General features: G+C 37.3%; 1 protein-coding gene across 1 annotated transcript; it reads left to right on the top strand.

The window, feature by feature from the left end:
• The first annotated feature begins 2,200 nt into the window (after positions 1-2,200).
• LOC308560495 (protein SPO16 homolog) lies at positions 2,201-21,330 on the top strand. Its single transcript, XM_081144442.1, has 6 exons — positions 2,201-2,329; positions 11,976-12,083; positions 18,357-18,450; positions 19,921-20,089; positions 20,395-20,473; positions 21,166-21,330. Exons 2-6 carry the CDS (start codon positions 12,015-12,017, stop codon positions 21,295-21,297), a joined length of 543 nt encoding a protein of 180 aa, XP_081000568.1. The 5' UTR covers positions 2,201-2,329; positions 11,976-12,014; the 3' UTR covers positions 21,298-21,330.
• Positions 21,331-21,817: the final 487 nt, after the last annotated feature.

A 21,817-nucleotide genomic window follows, 5' to 3' on the forward strand; every position in this document is an offset into this window, starting at 1 on the left:
GGAAGGCTGGCATTATATAAGAGCGTGCACAGTTCATCTACTATAACTGGAGGAAAAGCAAACTCTGTGGGTACAAATGATAGCATATGGGCAAATGTGCTTGTGGGCTTCAGTGGAGGTCCAGGTTTGGATGCTTTTATCTCATTTAAAAAGTGAGCAAGATTTTCAGTTGGAAGCGAGGATGAGGAAGAGGTGCTGGAGATCTGAAGAGAGGAGACAGCATGAAACAGTTATCTGGGAGAGTGGAAGAATGAATGGACTGGACAGATAATCGTACGACTAACAATATTAAGGAAACATTTGAATAATAATACAATAGCAGGTAAACATATTGAGTGCTTATGTTTTAGGCACTGTTTTAAAAGACTTACATATATCGAACTATGAACTGGCACAATTATTATCCTTATTTTAGGATAAGTAAAGTGAGTTGTTGCTTACCTGTGGTCACAAACCTAAGTAAAGTGGAGGCATGATTTGAGGCCAGGCTTTTTGACTCCAGACACTAGTCTCTTTCTTCTACACAGTTAAATATTTGTTGATTGACTGAAAGAATGAAGGATAAATTAAAGAAAGGAAGGAAGAATAAACAATCAGTGCCATCTCCACGGTCTGTGGATGTCTTTTAAGTCATGTTTGCTACTCCTGTGACCTAAATGGTGTGTTCCAGATCTTATAAAGGGGTCCATGTGTGGAGAAGGAGCTGTACAGGTAGGGATGTGGCCCAGGCATCTGATAGCCTTAGGTTTGAATCCCAGTTCTTTTCTCACTAGCTGTTATCTTGGCCAAATAATTTAATCTCTGAGCCCCAGTTTCCTCATCTTTAGAATGAGAATTACATGTACTTACAGCATTTATGGAGAAGATGAATAGAGTGTATGTAAAGTATTGGGGATAGTACCTAGTACAGAGTAGGTTTTCAATAAGGTCAGTTTTCTTCTCCCTCCCTATTCCAGTGAGTTGCCCAGAACTTCAGTACCCTCCCCAGAATGAATCCTTCTTTACACTTCACAGTTTAATTACCAGAACTGCAGTCTCTGCTCTCAGCCCAGCTGAGTCTCGTAATATCACAGGTGGAGAGGGAATGCTGTCTGGCACTTTACTTGTTGAGACCCTCTGCTGTCTAATCTTGGGTGCCTCCCCTACCCCTCTATTTGCCTGCTCTGAAACAGTGAGGGCCTTCTAAGGAGGATCCTCTGGCAACACCAAACTCTTCTGCCCACACTGGTCATTGGGTAAATTTCTTTCTTTTTAAAAAATATATCTTTATTGATTTTAGAGAGAGGAAGGGAGAGGGATAGAGAGATAGGAACATCAATGATGAGACAGTCATTGATTGGCTGCCTCCTGCACACCCCCCACTGGGGATTGAGCCCCAATCCGGGGCATGTGCCCTGTACTGGGAATCGAACCCTGATCTCCTGGATCCTAGGTCAATGCTCAACTGCTGAGGCATGCCAGCCAGGCCAGTCAATTTCTTGAGTTCCCAAACCCAGAAGGTATTGCTGGAGCCAGGTCTCCTCTAACCAGTTCTTAACAAACTGTCCAACAGGGGTAACAAAAAAGTGAACTTAATTTCCATAGTATCAGTTATACCAAACTCCAAATTTACAAAATGATTATCCTAGGGAATAATTAATCCATATTACTAGTGTATCTCAAAGGCTTTTTCCTGGAGCACTTCCCCCCCAAGAATACATGTTTTATAAAGTAAGACACATACATAAACAGTTTTGTAACCTAACCATTAGGCTCCAGGCAAGTGGTGGTTTTTCTTTTTCTTTCTTGTTAAATGTTTACAACTGTGAGCACTAGCACCCAATAACTTTCTGAGCTTCAGTTAGACCTGAAAACAATGAAGTCCCAAATTGCAAACACACACAGGCCTCTATATGCTAAAAGCATTAATGAATGTTACTTTATTTTTTTATAATTTGGATAAACCAAAAGGCACTTTGGTTTTATGTGTTTATATTAGGACAAGAATTTAGAAAATTGTGAAAAATCAATTCCAGGCAATTAAGTCTAACACAAAAAAAACCCGTTTTTTCTTAACCACTTAACAGTTCGTGCAGATTTGCGATCTGAAGCGCAAGAGCCACGGGGCGGGGCCAATGTAGCAGGGGCGGGGCAATGTAGCAGGGGCGGGGCCATGGCAGCAAGGTCTGCGCCTGCGCAGAAGCCGGGAGCATGGAGAAGGTGCTCGGTGGGCTAGAGTGGCCGGAGAATAAGCTTGAGCCTCTCTGCTCCGCCGGCAGCGCTTCTCGCTCTAACAGAAGGTTCTAGAAGCTTGAGGACCGCGAGCTGGCCCCAAGGACCGGCTGATCAGGTATGTTTGCAGCCTTGGGAATGAGGCTTCTGAGGACCAGGCACTTTACGTTCTTCATTCTTTGTTCTTCAGGCAATGTGTTTTCTTCCTTAGCCTTGCCAAGAGCAAATCTTTACCTCAGAGCCCAGGTCGGTGAGAGAGGATCCTTCTTACCGTTTTCTACCTTCTGGAGATGTGTGGAAAGAGGTTTCCTCAGGTTTTTCATGTAGGATTTGTAGACCTTTTCAGAAGCCTGGTCATCCACCTGGCGAGTTTATATTTTATTTATTTACTTTATTTTTGGGTGGTGTTCGTAATCTTTTGCCTCTCCCACCCCCAGGAAAAAAAATCTTCAAAAGTTAAGAAGGGCCCCCCCTGCGTAGCTCAGCGGTGGAGCATCGACCTAGGACCCGGGAGATGGAGGGTCGATTCCTGTCAGGGCCCATGCCCGGGTTGCGGGCTCGTCCCCGGTGGGGGGTGTGCAGGAGGCAGCCGGTCAAAGACTCTCTCATCATTGATGTTTCCATCTCTCTCTGAAATCAATGAAGATATATATATTAAAAAAAGTAAAGAATGGAAGGGGCCATGAAGATCACTGTAGGCCAGCCTCTCTCATTTGAGAACTGAGCCGACAGAGCGGAGAAAAGGATTTATGGGAGACTATTGTGCTGTATTAAATTTATTTAAATTTGAAAACTTGGGGCTAGCAAACAAAACCATAACAACAAAGGCTTAAGAGGCCATTGAGTCCAAGCTTTTTATTTTTAGTTGAGAGAGCTGGCCTACTAGAGGTGATGTGCCTCAAGTCACACCTCTGGAGCCAGTGAGTCCCCTGCATGGCTGTTACTCCAGGAGCGTTTCCCCAGAGATATCGAGGGAGCCCTATTTTTCTGAATCATTCTTAGTCGTTAACAGGACACTCTTAGGGATCTGCTGATCCCAGTTCCTTTCTCAATTATTAATGCACAGAATTACTTAATTTCTCTTAGCTTTAGTTAAATTAGTTAAAATTGTTTATAAAACCTACATATAAGAGTGTAAATATTTAAATGAATATATGTTATATGGATGGATATGTTTCAGGTGGATTGCCATCAGCTAGATAGTATATTAAATTTTATGGGAGGAGGGGGAGAATAAAAGTTAAAGCCCTTCCCCAAGCCAGCTAGCAAGACATTAAAAAACAAACATATTTTGCCCAGCCCGTGTGGCTCAGCGATTGAGCATCCACCCATGAACCAAGAGGTTGCTGGTTGGAGTCCCGGTCAGGGCACTGCTGGGATTGCAGGCTGTTCCCACCCAGTAGGGGGCGTTTAGGAGGCAGCAAATTGATGTTTCTCTCTCATCAATGTTTCTCTCTCTCTATCCCTCTCCTTTCCTCTTGCCAAAGTCAATAAAAACATTTAAAAGAAAAAAAACAACACATTTTTGAATGTCTACTGTATGCCAGGTGTTGGAGAGATGTATTAGATAAAACAGAAGATGTCCTTCCTCTCATAGAGCTAGTTAACTTGTCATTCATTCATTCATGCAATAAATGAGGAAATTATAGAGCAGCTGGTTTCAACCCAGCAGGAAGAACTTTCTAATTACTAGAGTTATTCAAAAGGAGCATGAAACTGCCTTAGGAGATATTAACTCACCGTTATTGAAAGTAACTTTCATTTGGATTAGTTGGTTTCTCAATACTGCTTTGACCTAATTTTGTATTGAGTAACATGGAGAATATAAATTTGGTTTACATTAAGAAGCTTATGAATTACTGGAAATGAAATGTGTTTTTAAATAAATTTTTAAGGCTATGGTAAATGCTCAATAGAGGTTGTAAGGTGGATTCTGAGGAAGGATGGGTCTCATTTAGTTCAAGGGAATCAGGGATAGCTTCTTGCAGGAGGCAGGATTTCTAATGGGCTTTGATTAGAATTTTTAAAATAGACTATTTTTTAGAACAGTTTAGATTTATAGAAAGAAATGAGACAAACAATGGTACAGTGTATTCCCACATACTCTCTAACTGGTTTTCTCTATTAATAACACCTTATATTGGTATGGTACATTTATTACAATTATTGAGTCCATATTACTTCAATATTACTAACCAAAGTCTATTCAGGTTTTCTTAGTGTTTTCTGTGTTTTTGTTTGTTTTGTTTTTTGCCTAATGTCTTTTTTTTCTGTTCCAGGATTCCAGCTAGTATACCACTAGTTGCAGTGTTCCCTTAGATTCTTGGCTCTGAGTTTCTCAGACCTTCTTTGTTTTTGATGATATTGACAGTTTTGAGTAGTGCTGGTTGGGTATTTTGTAGGTTGCCCTACTACTGGAATTTGTTTGATATTTTTCTCAAGATAAGACTGGAGTTATGGGTTATGGGTTATTGAAAGGAAAAATACATCATATCAAGGGTACATACACTATCAACATGGTTTATGAATGCTGATGTCGATTTTGACCACCTGGTTGAGGTAGTGTTTGTCAGGTTTCTCCAGTGTTTCATGGAGAGTGTTAGATTTATCTCTTGTCTCCCATTTATTAGTTTACGTAATCACTTATATCAATATGGATTCATGGGTATTGTACTTTGAGTTATAAGGTAATAGTATTTTATTTTGCTGCTCAGATTGTTCCAGCTTTGGCCATTGGAATCTCTTTCAGTTGGTTCCTCCACTCTTTTGACATTCCCCTCTCAATGTGTTTTTTTTCTTTGTTTTTGTTTCAAATCACTTCCTTACTTTCTGGCACTACGAAATGCTCTAGGCTCATCATGAATATTTCTTGTCCCTGTCCTAGAATCAACCATTTCTCCAAGGAGCTGGACAAATTTTATTGGGCTTATGCTTGGGCACAAGGGAGGCAGTACAGAGGAAAGAAAGGTCCTCCAAACTGACCGTTGCTGGCTTTGCTTCACTGCTTTTCAGAAAAGGTGGGCTTTTTTGAAAAGACAGGCTTACGAGCTGTCTATGTCAGGGTGTAGCTCCTTCCTCCTCCTGTTGGGTTGATTAGCAAAACTTAGCTTCCCACCTGGGCTATGAGGGCCAAGATGGTAGACTATTCACTACCACCACCAACACAGGAAGGTCGTATTGCTGTCAAACTTTGACCAACTGTGCTTGTGGAACTGTGGTTTCAACATCTGCAAAGAAGTAATGGATTAGAAGGGAAATAAGGAAGGTACTTCTGCATTCTTAGGCAAGTAGGAGTTAAGGTGGTAACATTTTTGCATCAGATTATCTGGTGTACCTTTTAGCCATCTGGCATTCCTTTAGCCCCGGGGTCCCAGGTCCTTGTGCTGTCTCAATCTTATATAGAGAGAATCCTAGACTCCATAAAAAAAACAACTGTTAGAACTAACAAATTCAGTCAAGTTGAAGGAAATAAAATCCACATGCAAAAATTAGTTGCATTCTATATATTAGCAATAAACTATATGAAAAGGAAATTAGGAAAATATCCCATTTATGACATTTATATCCCAAAAAATACAATAGGAAGAAACTTAACTAAGTAGGTGAAAGACTTGTATACTGAAAACTGTAAAACACTGATGAAAGAAATAGAAGACACAAACAAATGGAAAGACCTTTGTGTCCATGGATTGGAAGACTTGTCCATACTACCCAAAGTGAACCCATTCATTTCCACTCTGTAGGTGTATATGACCTTTGGCTCCATTCTCTCTTGGCCTGAATTTCCTGAAGTGTGAAGTTCTATAAATATTTTCTTTTCCCCCCCACATTTGTTCAAAATCCAGCCAGAACTGAAGTTCAGTGTTCCATTTCTTTGAGCATTCCTCACATTATAACATAAAATAAATTTAAATATATGTATACATATTCTCATTTCATTTCTAACTGATCTTTTGTTTTGTGATAGTTATGTCTCCATTCTGAACAGCCTTTAATTTTATTAAGTTTTGTTGCCGGTGGAAATAAGGTTCTTCCACGGAGTCACAAGAAAAGCATTTCAGGGACTCTCACATAAGAGGATGAGATGTAGTGGTAAGATTTATTGGAGCAGAAATAAAGTGCTGTCACCAGGTGCCCAGTGTCTCATCCATGCCCAGGTGGTTTAGCTCTCTCTTACTGTGGAAGAAGTCCTGGGCCTGGTGAGCTTAAGTGCCTACCACGAGGGTCAGGATCCAGAGCTGTAGTGCCATCACCCTGGGCTCTGGTAGTCCACCATAGTCTCTGCTTCTGGCTGTGCTCCTGCCCATGCTGTGCTGCCACATCCAGGACTGCACTACGACAGGTGATTGGAGCAGTGCTTGGACCTACACCGCGGCTACAGAGAGAATGCACGAACAACGGCGCGCTACCCAGACAGGCCTTCCTTAAACTTTCATTAGATCCCCTCTAGTTTGGGAGAGAGCAGGCTTTCTAGCTAACCAATCTCTTTCCTAATCCTTCATGAGCTTGTGCTGGGTCCTTCCCCTATCCAACCTGTTCCTTTTTCCAGATTTTCTCAGGCTACACTCCACCCCTTATGTCACCATTTTGGCTCCTACTGCATGCCCCCAAATTTTGCTGCATCTGGTTTCTACTGCGTTTAGGCTTATCTCCCCCTGCACCATCTTGGCTTCTACTGTGCATGCACCTAGCAAAGGAATTTCCCCAGCTGTTTCTGTTCTTCCTTTGGTAATTCCAGCTAATGACCTGTAGCCTATTCTTTCTGCCTGTTTAGGGGATTAAATCCCTTAAACAAAGGATGCGGCTGTCCCCTGGGGAGCCCGTGAATACTATGGCTTCAGTGAATCAGGTTTAATGTCCGATTTAGCTCCCTAGTTTATTAAGTTTAATGTCTGATTCCATTTGCTCCCTTATTAATAACTAACAGTTTCAATCATTTTGGCTTCCTCTCTCCCCTTTTGTCTCCCCCAAAACTGTCTATAAAGAAACTGTAAGAAAACACCTAGGATGTGGATGCCTCAGTTACCCAATTAAATCAAATAACAAAATAGTTATTAGAAACTGCAAAGTAACCATAGGATTTGAACAACAGACATGAAATTCTGTTGCTTATAAAACAAAGGGCAGCTCTCCTTTTACTACTTTGAGCACCTAAGCATTCTCTTTAAAAAAATATATAAATTTACATTTACAATTAACAATCTTGTGTGTATTGTACCTTTTTAAATAGTGGTATTAACATTTATTGAAGCTTATTATTTGCAAAGCACATTTCAATAGACTACTACTTCACTTATGTGCTCCACTATTTTAAGTGCTTTATGGATAATATATTAATCTTAATAGACCTGTGGGGCAGAAAATATTATTCCCCTTTTAGAGGTGAGGAACCTGAGACATGGAGAAGTTAAGTGATTTGCCCAAGGTCAGATTATTTACAACTGGTAGGTGGCAGAGCCAATCAGGAAGCTTGACCCAGGCCACACTTTTAGCCGTTATGCTATCTTGCTACTTTACAATCTGATTTAGTCTTCACAAAAGTTGTGAAAGAGGGACTGAGACAGTTGAGGTTTAGAGAGGTTAAGTGACTTGCCCAAGTGAACAGAACTAGTAAATGACAGAACCAGGATTTCTATCTAGGTACTCCAGCCCCAGAATTTGTGCTCTTAACCATGTTATATTGCTCTGAAGATGACTAGACAAGTCATTTAAAAAATAAACTTAGCCCGGCCGGGCATGGCTCAGCAGTTGAGCGTCGACCTAGGATCCAGGCGATCGGGGTTCGATTCCTGGTCAGCACATGCCCGGGTTGTGGGCTCGATCAGTGACCCTCTCATCATTGATGTTTCTATCCCTCTCTCTCCCTCTCCTTTCCTCTCTCTGAAATCAATAAAGATATATTTAAAAAAAAATAAACTTAAATACTGTATATTTTAGCCTTTTAAAAATCTAAATACTTTTGATCCCATTTACTTTAGGTTTCGATTTAATGTTTGAGAATTCCCAATATCTGTAGCTACCAAAGCCATACCGGATAAACTACCAAGCCAGATAAACTGTGCTTTCCTGAGTTTGTTTCAATTCCCAATCTAGAAAGGAATGTTTATTTGGGGCTTCCTTAGTGCCGCCTCTCCTTTCCTTTATGGAATAGAAACTTATTGTCAGTATATCCTCATCTTGGTGATTTCCATGCTTTAAGAAAAGGGAAATAGCTGCTGCTTACAAAAATGTAGGAGATCCCTGTTTTGATAGAACCCTCCCATTTAATACTATTGTAAAAGATCTTACCTCTGAAAGAAGATGCTATAAAAGAAAGATTTCTTTTTTAGCCGTATAAGCAGGCCAGGTTACTTTATCTAAAAATGTGTTTTTCTTTTCAGAAATAATTGGGATGTGGTAGCTCCTGGGACCCTTTTTAGTGATTATCAAGGTGTTTCAAAAAGGTTATTTTTCACTTTTTTTAAATCCTTGCCCGAGGATATGTTTGATTTCAGAGAGAGAGGAAGGGAGAGAGAGAAACTTTCATGTGAGAGAGAAACATCGATTGGTTGCCTCCTGTACACATCCCAACCAGGGACAGAACCTGCAGCCTAGCTATGTGCCCTTACCGAGAATCGAACCAGCACCCTTTTGGTGTATGGTATGACACTCCAACGAACTGAGCCACTGGGCCAGGGCTATTTTTCACTTTTATAACAAAGAATTCGTTTTGCTTTTTTTTGCCTGATTTCAGCTGCATGGCATTAATTTTGGTTTCTGTAGCAGCAAGAGTAAACAACTGGTAATGGGGTAGCTAGAATTGCTGCAGATTTCAGAACTCCACCACAAGAAATTTTAAAAATAGCTCCTATGTGTGTGTGTGTGTGTGTGTGTGTGTGTATATATATATATATGTACAAATTTATATCATTATTACACATACATGTATGCAGTTATATTGAGGTATAATAGATGTGTAGTAAATTGCAGTGCATGATCTAATGTTTTGATACATTGATACACCTGTGAAACCATCACCACCAATCAGTATAAGGGATATACTATCATTCTCAAAACTTTCCTTCTGCCCTTTTGTAACCCTCCCTTCTGACCCCAACCCCTCCATTAGAAACATTCTGTTTTCTGTTACTTTCTTTGGCTTCTTTCACTTAGCATAATTTTTGACATTGAAACAGGTTTTTGTGTGTATTAGTAGTTCATTTTTTTATTTATTTTATTGCTAAGTAGTATATCATTGTATGGATATATCCCAATATCTATTCACCTGTTGAGGGACATTGTTTCTAGTTTTTGGCTATTTATACAAGTAAAGCATTTATATTTAAATCTTTGTATAGATATGCTTTCTTTTTGCTTTGGTAGAATATCTAGGAATGAAATAGCTGGATTATATGGTAGGTGTGTAATTAACTTTTAAAGAAATTGTTAAACTGTTTTCCAAAATGACTGTACCACATACTTTCCAAGTGGCAGTGTATAAGAGTTCCAGTTCCTCCACATCGTCACCAACACTTCATTTGGTTAGTCTTTTAAATTTTAGCCACTGTAATAGGTATGTAGTGGTATCTCATTTGGTTTTAATTTATATTTCCCTAATGACAAATGATGTTGAGTATCTTTTCATATGCTTAATTGCTGTTTATTTATCTTCATTGAAGTATCTGTTCAACTCATTTGCCCATTTCTAAATTGGGCTGTTTTCTTGGTTTTGAGTTTTTAAGGTCTTTAAATATATATTCTGGATACAAGTCACTTACCAGATAATACCTTACAAATATTTTCTTTCAGTCTGTTTTTTGGCTTGTATTTTTATTCTCCAAGCAGTCTCTTAAAGGGAAAAGTTTTTAACTTTGATAAAGCCTAAGTTATCGATTTTATTTATGGATTGTGTTTTTGGTTTCATATCTTAACATTCTTTGTCTATCCCAGAGTTGCAAAGATGTCCTGTTTTCTTCTAAAATATTTATAGTTTTATGTTTTACATGTAAATCTATTATCCATTCTGAGTTAACAGTTATATGGTGTGAGGTACGGCTGTAAGTTGTTTTTTGTCTTTTTACATATAAATATTTAATTGTTTCAACACCCTTTGTTAAAAAGATTATTATTCTTCATTCAGTTGCCTTGATACCTTTGTAAAAAATCATTTAACCATAGTGTATGTAAGGGTTTATTTTTTTTATTCAGTTCCAGTGATCTGTATGTCTTTTGTTTGTTTGTTGATCCTCACCCAAGGATATTTTTCCATTGGTTTTTAGAGATAGTGGGAAGGGAGGAGGGGGGAGAAAGAGAAAAACATTGATGTGAGAGAGACACATCCATCGGTTGCCTCCCGCATGCATCCTGATTGGGGCCAGGGATCAAACCTGACCTTTTGGTGTGCGGGCCAACGCTCTGACAACTGAGCAGTGCCGGCCAGGGCTTTATGTCTTTTTTTTTCTTCTCCAGTACCACAGTCTCTTGTTTGCTGTGGCTTTATAGTAAGTTTTGAAATTGGGTAGAGTAAGTCCTCCAACTTCATTCTTCTTTTCCAAAATTGTTTTGACTATTCTAGGCCATTTGAATTTCCATATTAATTTTAGGATCAGATTAACAAGTTCTACAAAAGAGAAAAAGAAAACCTACTAGAATTTTTTTTTCCTGCAAAAAGCTTATTTCCATCTGGTCCAAGGCATGGGATAGGTTTCCAAGGTGGTTAAAAGGATGCCAGGTGGTGGCAGAGAGAGGCACAGGCAGAAGCCAGACACCAGGGGGGATGCAGAGGAGCCCCTCGCAGGCCTCTAGTGGTGTTTGGGGGTGAGCCTTTTGAAGAGAGACTCACTAACCCAGCCTGGGGGCTGGCCAGTCTGAGGAGGTTAGTCCAGTGGTTGCCCATCTTCTTGATGAGTTTCACTTCCTCATCCAGGAAGTCACAGAGATGGATGTCTGTGTGGGTGGAACCCAGAGGCTGCAGATCCAGAAGGGCCTGGATCAGGTTCTTCTCCATGACCCTGGTGGCTTCCATGGTGTCCTGAGTTTTACCCCACTTACCTTGGGAAGGCTTCTGCATGTACAGGAAGAGGGTGCGGCTGCTGCGCTGGTTTTGCAGCTTCAAGAGACTCTGGGCCCCCTTCTGCTTCGCCTCAGTCAACTTATGGAAGAAGTAGCCCACACCCTCCAGAGCCACATCGCTGTGGTCAGAATAGAAGCTGAGAGAGGAATGGGTAGGAGGCCCGCAGATGCAGGTTTTCCAAGTGGTTGACAGAGGCTTTACTTGCAGCTTATTATAGAAGTTTGGGGTTTCCTGTGCTCAGAGTTCCTTTATTCCAATACAGCCCACTGTCTGTGCTGTTAACTGGCCTTGTCCCATCACCCAATGGGAATTGGACTTGGGGAACTGCCACAAGAAAATTGTGATACTCCTATTGCTGTGAGTAAAGACTGGCCTTTTTCTGTAACCCAAGAGCCTTATATCTTTTGCTATATCCATGAAACTTGCAAGTAGGAGACTTAGCTAGCTTGTAAGCACGTTTCATAGTTCTTGACACAGGTCTTTCTTTAAGTTAGTGCTCTGAAGTGGGAACCATTGCTTTTAATAATTATTAATAGGAATCATAGTACTGAATAAGTTTAATGTATAACAAGACAAGTACATTTTCAGTGTCAAATTTTGACCTTCAGATATTTTTAAGAATGTCTCCATTAGCCTAGTTTTCTTTCTATCTTTAAGGTACTCATTTTAAACAAACATTTTTGTGTGTTCTTTTTGCTCTTATTTTTCTCAGACTGTGGCACCATTAGAAGGTAGTTTGATCCAAGGACAGATGGCAGAAAGTGCTGAAAAAGAAAAAATAAAATGGACAACCACCATTATTATGAGCTCATCTCTTAAGGTAAAGAGGCATTTGGGCCATTGATCTTTAATTTAAATATTAAAAGTGGTAGGATGATATTTTAAAAGATCCTTAGCTTGATTATCCAAAGTTCTGTGGATCTGCAATTACATAAGTTAAATGCATTTTAAAGATTAAATTATAAACTTTACTGCATCCATTTCCAACATCCTACTTCTCTAAATATTTGAAGGTTGGAAATTTTCTAAAATTATTTTTTTCTCTCTAAGCCTGTTCTAATTGAGATGTTAAGGAAATCCAGAAACAGTAACATATATGCACATAAATATTACTTAAAATGTTTTGAGAGATAAACAGAAACTGGTCTGCCTAGTCTCAGTCTTGTCTAGGCATCAGGAGGAACAGTCAGTTTGTCGTTTCCTGAGTGATTACCTATCTTTACTCTCTGACTGCTTTTCAGATTTTGGCACTCTACAGTTTAAAGTATGAATTTCTTTTTATCTTTGAGGCTTCATGAATCTGTGAATTGGTGTTACTTTCTTATTCATTATCTGCTTTAATATTGCCTCTGTCCTATTCCCCTACTCATTCCTATTACATGTGTGTTAGATCATCTCACAATATTCTCTGCATTTTGACTTCTCTTTTATTTTACTGTGTCTTTGGGCTGCAATCTATAGGTAATTTCATCAGTTGTGTCTTCCAAGTTAGTATTTATCTCTTTAATCCTGTTAAACTTATCCATTGAGAATTTTTTTCAGTTTTGTTTCACTTTTTTCAAATTATAAACTATACATAGAGAAAAGTACATAAAAATATATATGAATATATAGACACAGAATATAGTGTGATGAAGGCCTGGGGGAGGGTCGGATGTGGAGTGGAAGGGATCAATGGGGGGAAAAAGGGGGATATCTGTAATACTTTCAACAATAAAGATAATTTTTTTTTTAAAAAGTCATTAGGAAAAAAAAAAACCCGATGAGGGAAAATGGATTATCCAAAAAATATATATATGTGTATATATATATACACACATACATATATGACCATTTGACATACTTATAGAGAGAATAGTATGTAGTTAATCACATCAACAAAAAGGATACTACTAATTCCCTTTCCCCTCAGGACTTTTATTAATTAGATCAATGATAAAATACTAATTATATTAGATATTTATAACTTTTATTCATTATGTAAAATGTGTATAACATTTACAATTTTTATAACCATAATTTCCACATTTATTTTAATATTAGTTACACAGTTAAATGGATTCAATGTTCACTTCTAGTTTTTATGCAAAAGATCTCTTTCCAACACCTAACATTTTAAATGATCCATCAGATAAGCATCAGGCATAGATGAAATGTTCTTTCCCTGGAGGAGCCCAAATTCTCAGACACTGTTTTTAGATATGTCCCCCATGGTAGAGGGTCTATTCTTTTTCATGTGTTTTATTTGGAGTTACACATACCTCTTAGTTTCATAAAATATAAAATTTGCTTTTGTTTCTCATTCTCCTCTGGCTTTTGTGTACTTTCTAAAGAAAGGAGGAGGAACCACCACTTTTATTCCAATAGGTCCTATTTTAAATTTTTTTTCTATTTATTGATTTGAGAGAGAGAGACATCAGTTTGTTGTTCCACCCATTTATACATTCATTGGTTGATTCTTGTATGTGCCCTGACTGGGCATTGAACCCAAAATCTTGGTATATGGGGACAACTCTCTAACCAACTCAGCAACCCGGCCAGGGCCTATTTTTTAATATTTTAAATGGTGCTTTATATCCCATCTGTACACATAAATCTTTTTGTTTTTTGCTAATTATTGTTTTAGAAAAATTCTTAGAAATAGAATAGTTGGGTTAAAAAAAGAGGCATGCACATTTTAGGACTTGGATATGTATTGTCAAATGATCTTCCAGAATGTGTTTATTTACACTCCCATCAGGAATACATTGGAGGGTCACCTTACCCTCAAGTTTGATAATTCCAACTGTTATCATATTAAAATCTTTGCTACTCTGATAGCTTATATTTTGTGTTTATTTGATGAATAGAGAGATTAAACATTTTTTCATATACATATTTATTAATTTCATTTTTTCTATAGTTGTCTTTTTTCTATTGGCATAAAAATTAAATTTTTAGTCTTTCAAAATATTAAAAATAATACACATTTGTATTATAATATTGATTACAAATTTTCTCAAGTTTTTTGCCTTTCAGTATTATTTTTTTCTCAGATATGATTTAAATTTTTTTCATATTATTCCTATTTCTTTCTATGTACCGAGATAGTTGATGTTTTGTTGCTATTATGAAATATTTCATAAATTATATTTTTTTCAAAAATTTACCTATTTCATGGAGGTGATTAAATTTATTAAGTTGAACTTTATGAAACTGCCATTTCTGTGATAAAAATGTCTTATTGGCATTCTTTTAATTTTCTAATAAACTCTGTATCAGTTATTAGGTTCATTTCTGTTTATATTTTCTTTTCTTTAAATAGATTTGCTAGGCAGAACACTAGTTTTACATAATATTAATAGATGTTACGTTGTAGAAAGAGGTATGCAATAAATTTTATTTGGAATGCTGGTATAAAAAAAGTTTTACAAGTTTTTTTTACTGCATTACTCTTCAGAGCTTTTAATTGCTCAAATGCATTGTAATTTCCCCCAAAGGAGACAAAATAGTATTCAGTGTTTCCCAAGCTTATAAATAAGGAATACCTTTTAATATCTTATGGGGCTAATATTCCATGAAACATACAGGGGTAGACAAAAGTAGGTTTGCTGTGCCATTGTGACATTGTTTTGAGTTAATAAAGCTATGTTAATAATCATAACCTGCATGTCTTTTCCATATGAACAATTATAAACCTACTTTTGCCCATTGCTGTACTTTGGTAAATCTAGTCTTAGCTTCTGGTTATTTTGAAAAATTAACTCTTCAACTTACCTATTTTGTCTTAACTAAGTTCTTTCTAATTTTGTCTTCATTATTTTCTTCTATCATTTTTATTATAATTCTTTTAGTAGGCTCCCCCAATAGGGTAGAATTGAAATTCATTAGCATGGCATACATGGGTCCTCATGATATGCCAACATTTATTCTAACACTGTCCCCAAATTAACTGACGTATATACACATTACCACATATACACGTTACACACTTACACATAAGTCTCATGCTTTTGGCTCTGAATGACTTTATCTATGTTATTCTTTCTGTCCAGGCTGTTCTCACATTTGTCGTCTTCCTTCACTTGTCTGCTTAATAAACTGCTTGCCACTTTAAAGATTTGACTCAAATTTTATGAAGCTTTCCTGACTCATATCTGTCACAACACACCCTTTTTTGTATAGTTTCTGGTTCTTTGTCAAAATTTTCAACCTTGTCTTTTATTTTCTTCAACATAGCAGCTATTTTAAGGTATATATCCGATAACTTCACTGTATGTATTCCCTGTGTGTCTGTTTATATTTCCTGATGTTTCTGATGGTTCTCTTTCATGTAATCTTGACTCTTTGTATGTCTCATTACTTTTTATCGTGTGTTAGAATTTATATTTGAACATTATTTCTAGAAATAATTTGAGGCCTAAAGTGGTGTTCTATTTCTCTAGTGAAGTCTTAATTTTGCAAGAGAATTAAACCCCTAATGCCCTAAGAGGTTTGCCAGATAAAATACAGGACACTCAATTAAATTTGAGTTTCAGATAAACAATGAATTTAGTATAAGTACATTCCAAATATTGCATGGGACATAATTATGCTAAAAATTATATTGTTTATCTGAAATTAAAATTTAACTGGGTATTCTATATTTTTGTTAATCTAGCAACCCAAGCTCTAAGGTGTCTGTTGTATGTAAAAATGAACTTATTTCCTATGCATCTAGAATGGTACTGGTATAGGAGAAGTGAGAAAATAGTCACTGAAATAATTTTGTTTGTTCTGTAGTTCAAATGAGGAGACCTGATTGAGAAAGGCTGCTCTAGGGAGTGATTCTGAAAGGTGCTTGGGAGCACTACTAATACAGTATCAACTTAATACAGTTTCAGGGATTGAAATGATTTGAAGCGAGGCTACAATCCCTGTGAGAACTGTTCTACTTTTGTCAAAGGCTCTGTTTAGCCTCTCATGTGTCTTCCTTAATTGGCTGATAGATGCCCTCAGGGAAAATATGGCCTAAATGCTTGTCTCATATCTTTAAATTTCTGTATAAATCTTGGTCTTGCAATTTTTCACTATCCTGCTAGCTCTCTAATGCATTCAGACAGATTTTAAAAATTGTCCAGTTTTGGTGCACGCTCAGGAGCACTCCTGCGCCTTTTCCTTCTCCCACTTCTTCCCCCACAGGCACACATCTCCTAAACTCTAAGGAACCCCATTAGGCTTGCAACCAGGGCAGTGGTGAGCAGAAGTTTGTCCTGGGCAAACTCCCTGAACCTCTTGCCAAGGCCCCCTTTTCTGACTTAGTGAGCCAAAGCAGCCCAGCCGAGGCTCATTTTGACGTCTAGTCCCTCTCCTGTTATCCTAGACCCTTCTTTATTTCACTATCCCCAGCTTTAATAAACATCCTCTAAAAAAAGTGAAAAAAGAAAAAAATGTCCAGCTTCCCAGTTGTCTTCAGCAGGAGGGTTGGCCTAAATTAGTTAGTCTGCCATCGCTGGAAGCAATGTATAATTTTAAAACAGCAGAAGCTCATGGGAAGTGTCATACGTGAACTGTAGGTCAGGATCTGTTTGAATGGCACAAAATACTCCCTTTAGGAAGGAAAGGAAGCATGTATTTTATGCCCAATTCTAGCCTGTGTGCTTAAAATATACATGATCTGAGGAAAAAATATAAAATAAAATTAATATACCTAAGGGATTTTTATGTATTTGGAGAATAACAAGCTTGAGTTTTGACCAATCAGGAAATAATATTAACCACTTATGTTTTAGTGTCTTGGGTATTATGATCTAATTACTTGGTGGAATCGGAAATGAGATGAATTTTGAAATGGTTAGTATTTAAACCAAAAGTTTAGTTGCTGTTTTCAGACATATTTTCTGACTCAACTAAGGCATATTTTAAAAGTATACTAAAAGTAACTGGAAAGTAAACAGGTGAATTTGAGAATTGGTTGTCTGTGGTATTCTGTGCCTGGCACCTCATGGTTCTGTCAGCCATCTAAGAAACATACCACCACCCACATTCCTGTTACACAGTGGTACCTCGGTTTTCGAACGTCTCCGTTGAGGAACATTTCGGGTTACAAACGCCGTAAACCCGGAAGGAAATGCTTCGGTTTTCCAACCCGCCTCGGAAGTCGAACACGCCACACGGCTTCCGCTGAGGGCAACATCCTGAGGCCCGGCTGTCGGCTGTGGATCCCTTGGTTTTCGAACGTTTCAGAACTCGAATGGTCTTCCGGAACGGGTTACATTCGAAAACCAAGGTACCACTGTAAATTAATGCATGTCAGAATCCATCTCTGTTATTATTTTTTAATATGTTTTTATTGATTTTACAGAGGGGAAGGGAGAGGGCAAGAGAGAGAAACATCAGTCAGTCCCACACACACCCCAACTGGGGATGGAACCCACACCTGGGCATGTGCCCTGGCCTGGAATCAAACTGGCATTCTTTTGGTGCATAGGACAACACTCAACCAACTAACTGAGCCACACCAGCCAGGGAACTAAGTTTTTTGTTTTAAAGTTTGCATTTACTCTGGTTTTTATAGTTTAGTTCTTTAATTATGTCCTTAATTTCTGTCCCTAAGTAACATAATTGTAGTATACAACTCATTTTCAAACCTGCAATGATTGTGTTTGAGCTGAATTAAATTTTTTTTTAGTTTTTCTCCATAGAGAGAACATTTAGTCTGTCTTTTGATGATCAAATCTTTAAGTGGTATAATTATAAAAGATGCTATTTTAATGTATCAACTATTTTTTAATCCTCGCCTTTGGTTATTTTTTCCATTGCTTCTCAAAAAGAGGGGAAAGGAGGGTGGGGAGAAAGAGACAGAGAGAGAGAGACAGACAGACAGACAGACAGAGACAGAGACATCAATATGAGGCACATGGATTGGTTGCCTCCTGCACACACCCCTCCTGGGGCCGGGGATCGAGCATGCAACTGAGGTATGTGTCCTTGGCTGAAATTGAACCTGGGACCCTTCAGTCCACAGGCTGATGCTCTAACCACTGAGCCAAACCAGCCAGGGCAATATATTAGCTTTAATAAAAAACTATTCTAAGCATGTCTTAAGTTTGTATTTCTGAAAATTTTTTTAAAGCATTGTGAAGTTGCAACTGCCCTAGAAAATCAAAGCCACAAGGTGCGGTATTCAGCTTCAGTGGAAAATGGATCAATTATATTTTCTCGTACTGGTACAGTATATTTGCTAACTGCCTTGTAAGATTTAAGTTTCTTATAAAATATGTATGTATACGTTCTAATAATTTGGTAGTTCATTAACCAAGTAATAAGCTTAAGGTGTTATCTTTTGAAAGGTAAATGTATAAAACTTGGTTGCTGCTGCAAAAGCAGTACTTATAGCCAATTACAAAATATATCCCCTTTTAAGATTACAGTTGTTGAACTAAAGCTGAACCAGTGGAATCTGGTAGAGGATGGTAAAAACTACTTGCTTTGGAACTAAGATGAAAATAGAACAAAGCCACCTTCCCTGTAATCAATACTTCTATTAAAGTATTACCCATATTAACAAAGAAGCCAACATCACAGTATTGGTCAAAACCCACACATAAAAACAATATGGGAGAATATTTTTCATGATTTTGTACAAGATGCTGAATATAATATAAACAAATACTAACTAAAAGAACCAAATGGGGACACACAAGTGTTCCTTAAGTCAGAATACTGTGTGACTGTGAGTCATGGGCAAAGTACAGAAGGAATTAGATTAGGATATGAGGCTGGGGAAGGGGGCAGTTATATTTGTGCTTGGAAAAGGATAGAAGTGACAAAAAGAGGTGCAGGTGATTTTATTAGAAGGGTTGCAAATGGACTTACACTCCAGCAGATGTTTTGGAAGACAGGTGGTTTCAAAAGCTTCCAGGCTAAACATAGTCCTACCTTAAACTCATCATTCCCTGTTGAACAGAGTCCTCTAGGGAGAAGTAAAATGTTTGGTGATCCCACTATGTGCCTTCACCACTTTATATACAGTATCTAATCTTTAATCCTTTCAACAAACCTATTGAAGAATTATTCCAATTGTACAGATGAGGCAATTTAGGTTGAGATTAATTGCCCAAGTTCCTCAATTAGCATAATCAGTTTCCTTAGATTATGTCTTTTAGAGAACTGATTTTATCGTGTTTCAAATAGCTAATTAGGTCCAGTTTTTCTTCTGGACCATTCTTATAGGCCTGATACTGTTCCAGAGATCCTAGGTATCTGCTTATTGAATGTATTAATTTATATAATAGTTTATGTTCTGGTACAGAGGTTTCTCCAAGAAATAATTGGAAGCTTAAGACTACCTTTCTTCAGTTGATTTTCAGCTTTTAAAAATCATTGTAACATGGAAAGTTAACCTTTAAGTAAAATTAGGCATTACCCTCATTGTGCCTTAGTCTGAAAAATGGTTACTGACCAAAAAAGTTTTTTCTCCCTATATAGAGTAAGTCATCCTTTTATACAGAGCACTCCAAAGAACCACCTAAATTATTTTGTTGTGTAAGAATTTTGTTGTAGTAATTTCTACTCCTTATGGTTTAGGGCCTGGACACTTAATAGCTATGTTATACTTAAGAGCTATTTTTATTGATCTTACTGAGTTTATAAAAAAATTTGATTTTAATGTTTTATATTACGTTCACCTTCCCTAGGAGTTGCATTTTTATTGATGGATGCTAAAGAATGCTTTATTTCAGCTGAAGAAATATTCCTAGCCAAAATTGAGAAGTTTATTAACATTCACCGAAACAGTTTTTTGGTTCTGTCTGCTGCCCTCCATGGGCTTGAGGAATGGAAACTGATGTTCAGGATTCAGCAGAGGTATGCAAGAGCACTAGACTTACTTTTCATAAAATGCAGGCCAAACGGCTACTCTGTGAATCAGGGTGACAAGTTTCAAAGTTCATGCTGATTTCTGGGATTCTCCTGCAAGACTAAACCAAAGTAAACAGTTTTTATTCATTTAAGCTCTGACTACAAAGCCATATCAGTTCCTCTGTGAAATAAGGCAGGGCATGAATGAAGAAACAAAAGACAAGCAGTAAGAAGTTTGTCTCTTTTTCCCGCTGAAGATAACACATTAGTAAAAGTCATATGATCTGTTTAACTTATGAATTGTTTTTCAGATTCCTGGGTAGTAACTTACGGATACTTCCAGTACACAACACAGTAAATGCTATTGATCTTATGTGCACTCTAGCTAAGGTGAGTTACCTAAGGAAAATAACACATACATACATACACATGCTCAATACACTTTTTTCTTGACTTGAAAATGCACACCCTCTTGGGCATGATTGACAAATACTCTGCTTCAGTTCCCCTCAGAGAAGTTGCTATTTCAGCACGCAACCCTTTCCCAAGCCTGAACTCAGCCTCTCCAGTCTTCTCAATTTATTTCCAGTAGCCACTACCAAAATGACTCATTTTAGGCCAAAAGAGCATTTGGCCAACCAGTGTTGGCCATATTGGTTACTTAAATTTTCCTTGAAATTCTAAAGTATAAATATTAGTCAGGTTGTAGTCATCAACTGTCAGAGTGTAAACATACTATTTCATAGAATGATCTCCACCAGTTGTCTCCTTTCTTTTCATGCTTATCCTCCTGTGTGAAGTGTGCCCCCAACTCCCCTAGGCAGGCAGGTGTTCCTTACTCTTCACTTGGAATAGATCTCCATTAAAGCAATTCTTAGCATATTCTACTTTTTGGCTTGTATGTTTGAAATTCTTTAAAGACAGAGATCAGGTGTCTATTACTCTAATGACTCATATGTAGTATTTAGCACACAGAAAGTGATCAATACTTGAATAATTGAAAGTTAGGTATTTTTTTTATGTGCCCCTGTAAAAAGACCTTATTTCTGTAAATAATGTTGCACATCTTTATCTTTTCCCAGATTACCTCCAAACCATACATAGATAGCATCTGTTACAGAATGATAACAACTAAAGCTTATATCATTGAGCAAAGCCCTGTCTGGAAAACACTTCAAAAGATAAATCTCAGTGACTCATTTAACCCAAATTAGAGTATCAATTATAAATGTTCTTTTGGAAGAATATTAAAATACTTAAGACTGGTTGAATTATAATGTTTGAATATATATTTACATTAAATATTTAAAAAATTTTAAATAAAATATATACAATTAGAAGTGATTTTATTTTCAGGAGTTTTGCTGAATAATTCTTTTAATAATGTTTAGAAAGAATTGGAGTGATATCCAATTTAAAACTAGTTCTAAAATGCAGCATAGCATCTAAAGAACATAAAGTGCATCAGTATTTTTATAAACTCATTACAACTATATGAATGAAGGTAATTCAACTACATTTTATGAAATTGTAATACAAAATTATTAATTTGTATTAACTTTAACAGTAGCATTTATTATATATGGGCATTATTTATCGTGGAGATTACCTTTTTAAAACCAAAGAATACCACTCATCCATAATATAATGTGTCATTACAGAAACATGAGAAAAGCTACCATTAATTTTTCTATTGGTGTTTTACAGAAAAATTTTGTAAAAGTATTAAATCAT

The sequence above is a fragment of the Miniopterus schreibersii genome (assembly GCF_964146895.1).
Source record: "Miniopterus schreibersii genome assembly, chromosome: 8".
In the NCBI taxonomy this organism is placed as follows: Eukaryota; Metazoa; Chordata; class Mammalia; order Chiroptera; family Miniopteridae; genus Miniopterus; species Miniopterus schreibersii.

Excerpts from the sequence above, each read along its gene's own strand:
- LOC308560495 (XM_081144442.1), top strand. The coding sequence starts at position 12,015 with ATGGCAGAAAGTGCTGAAAAAGAAAAAATAAAATGGACAACCACCATT. Across the intron at positions 12,084-18,356 it reads TTATGAGCTCATCTCTTAAG|CATTGTGAAGTTGCAACTGC; the intron begins GTAAAGAGGCAT and ends ATTTTTTTAAAG. Across the intron at positions 20,474-21,165 it reads TTATGTGCACTCTAGCTAAG|ATTACCTCCAAACCATACAT; the intron begins GTGAGTTACCTA and ends ATCTTTTCCCAG.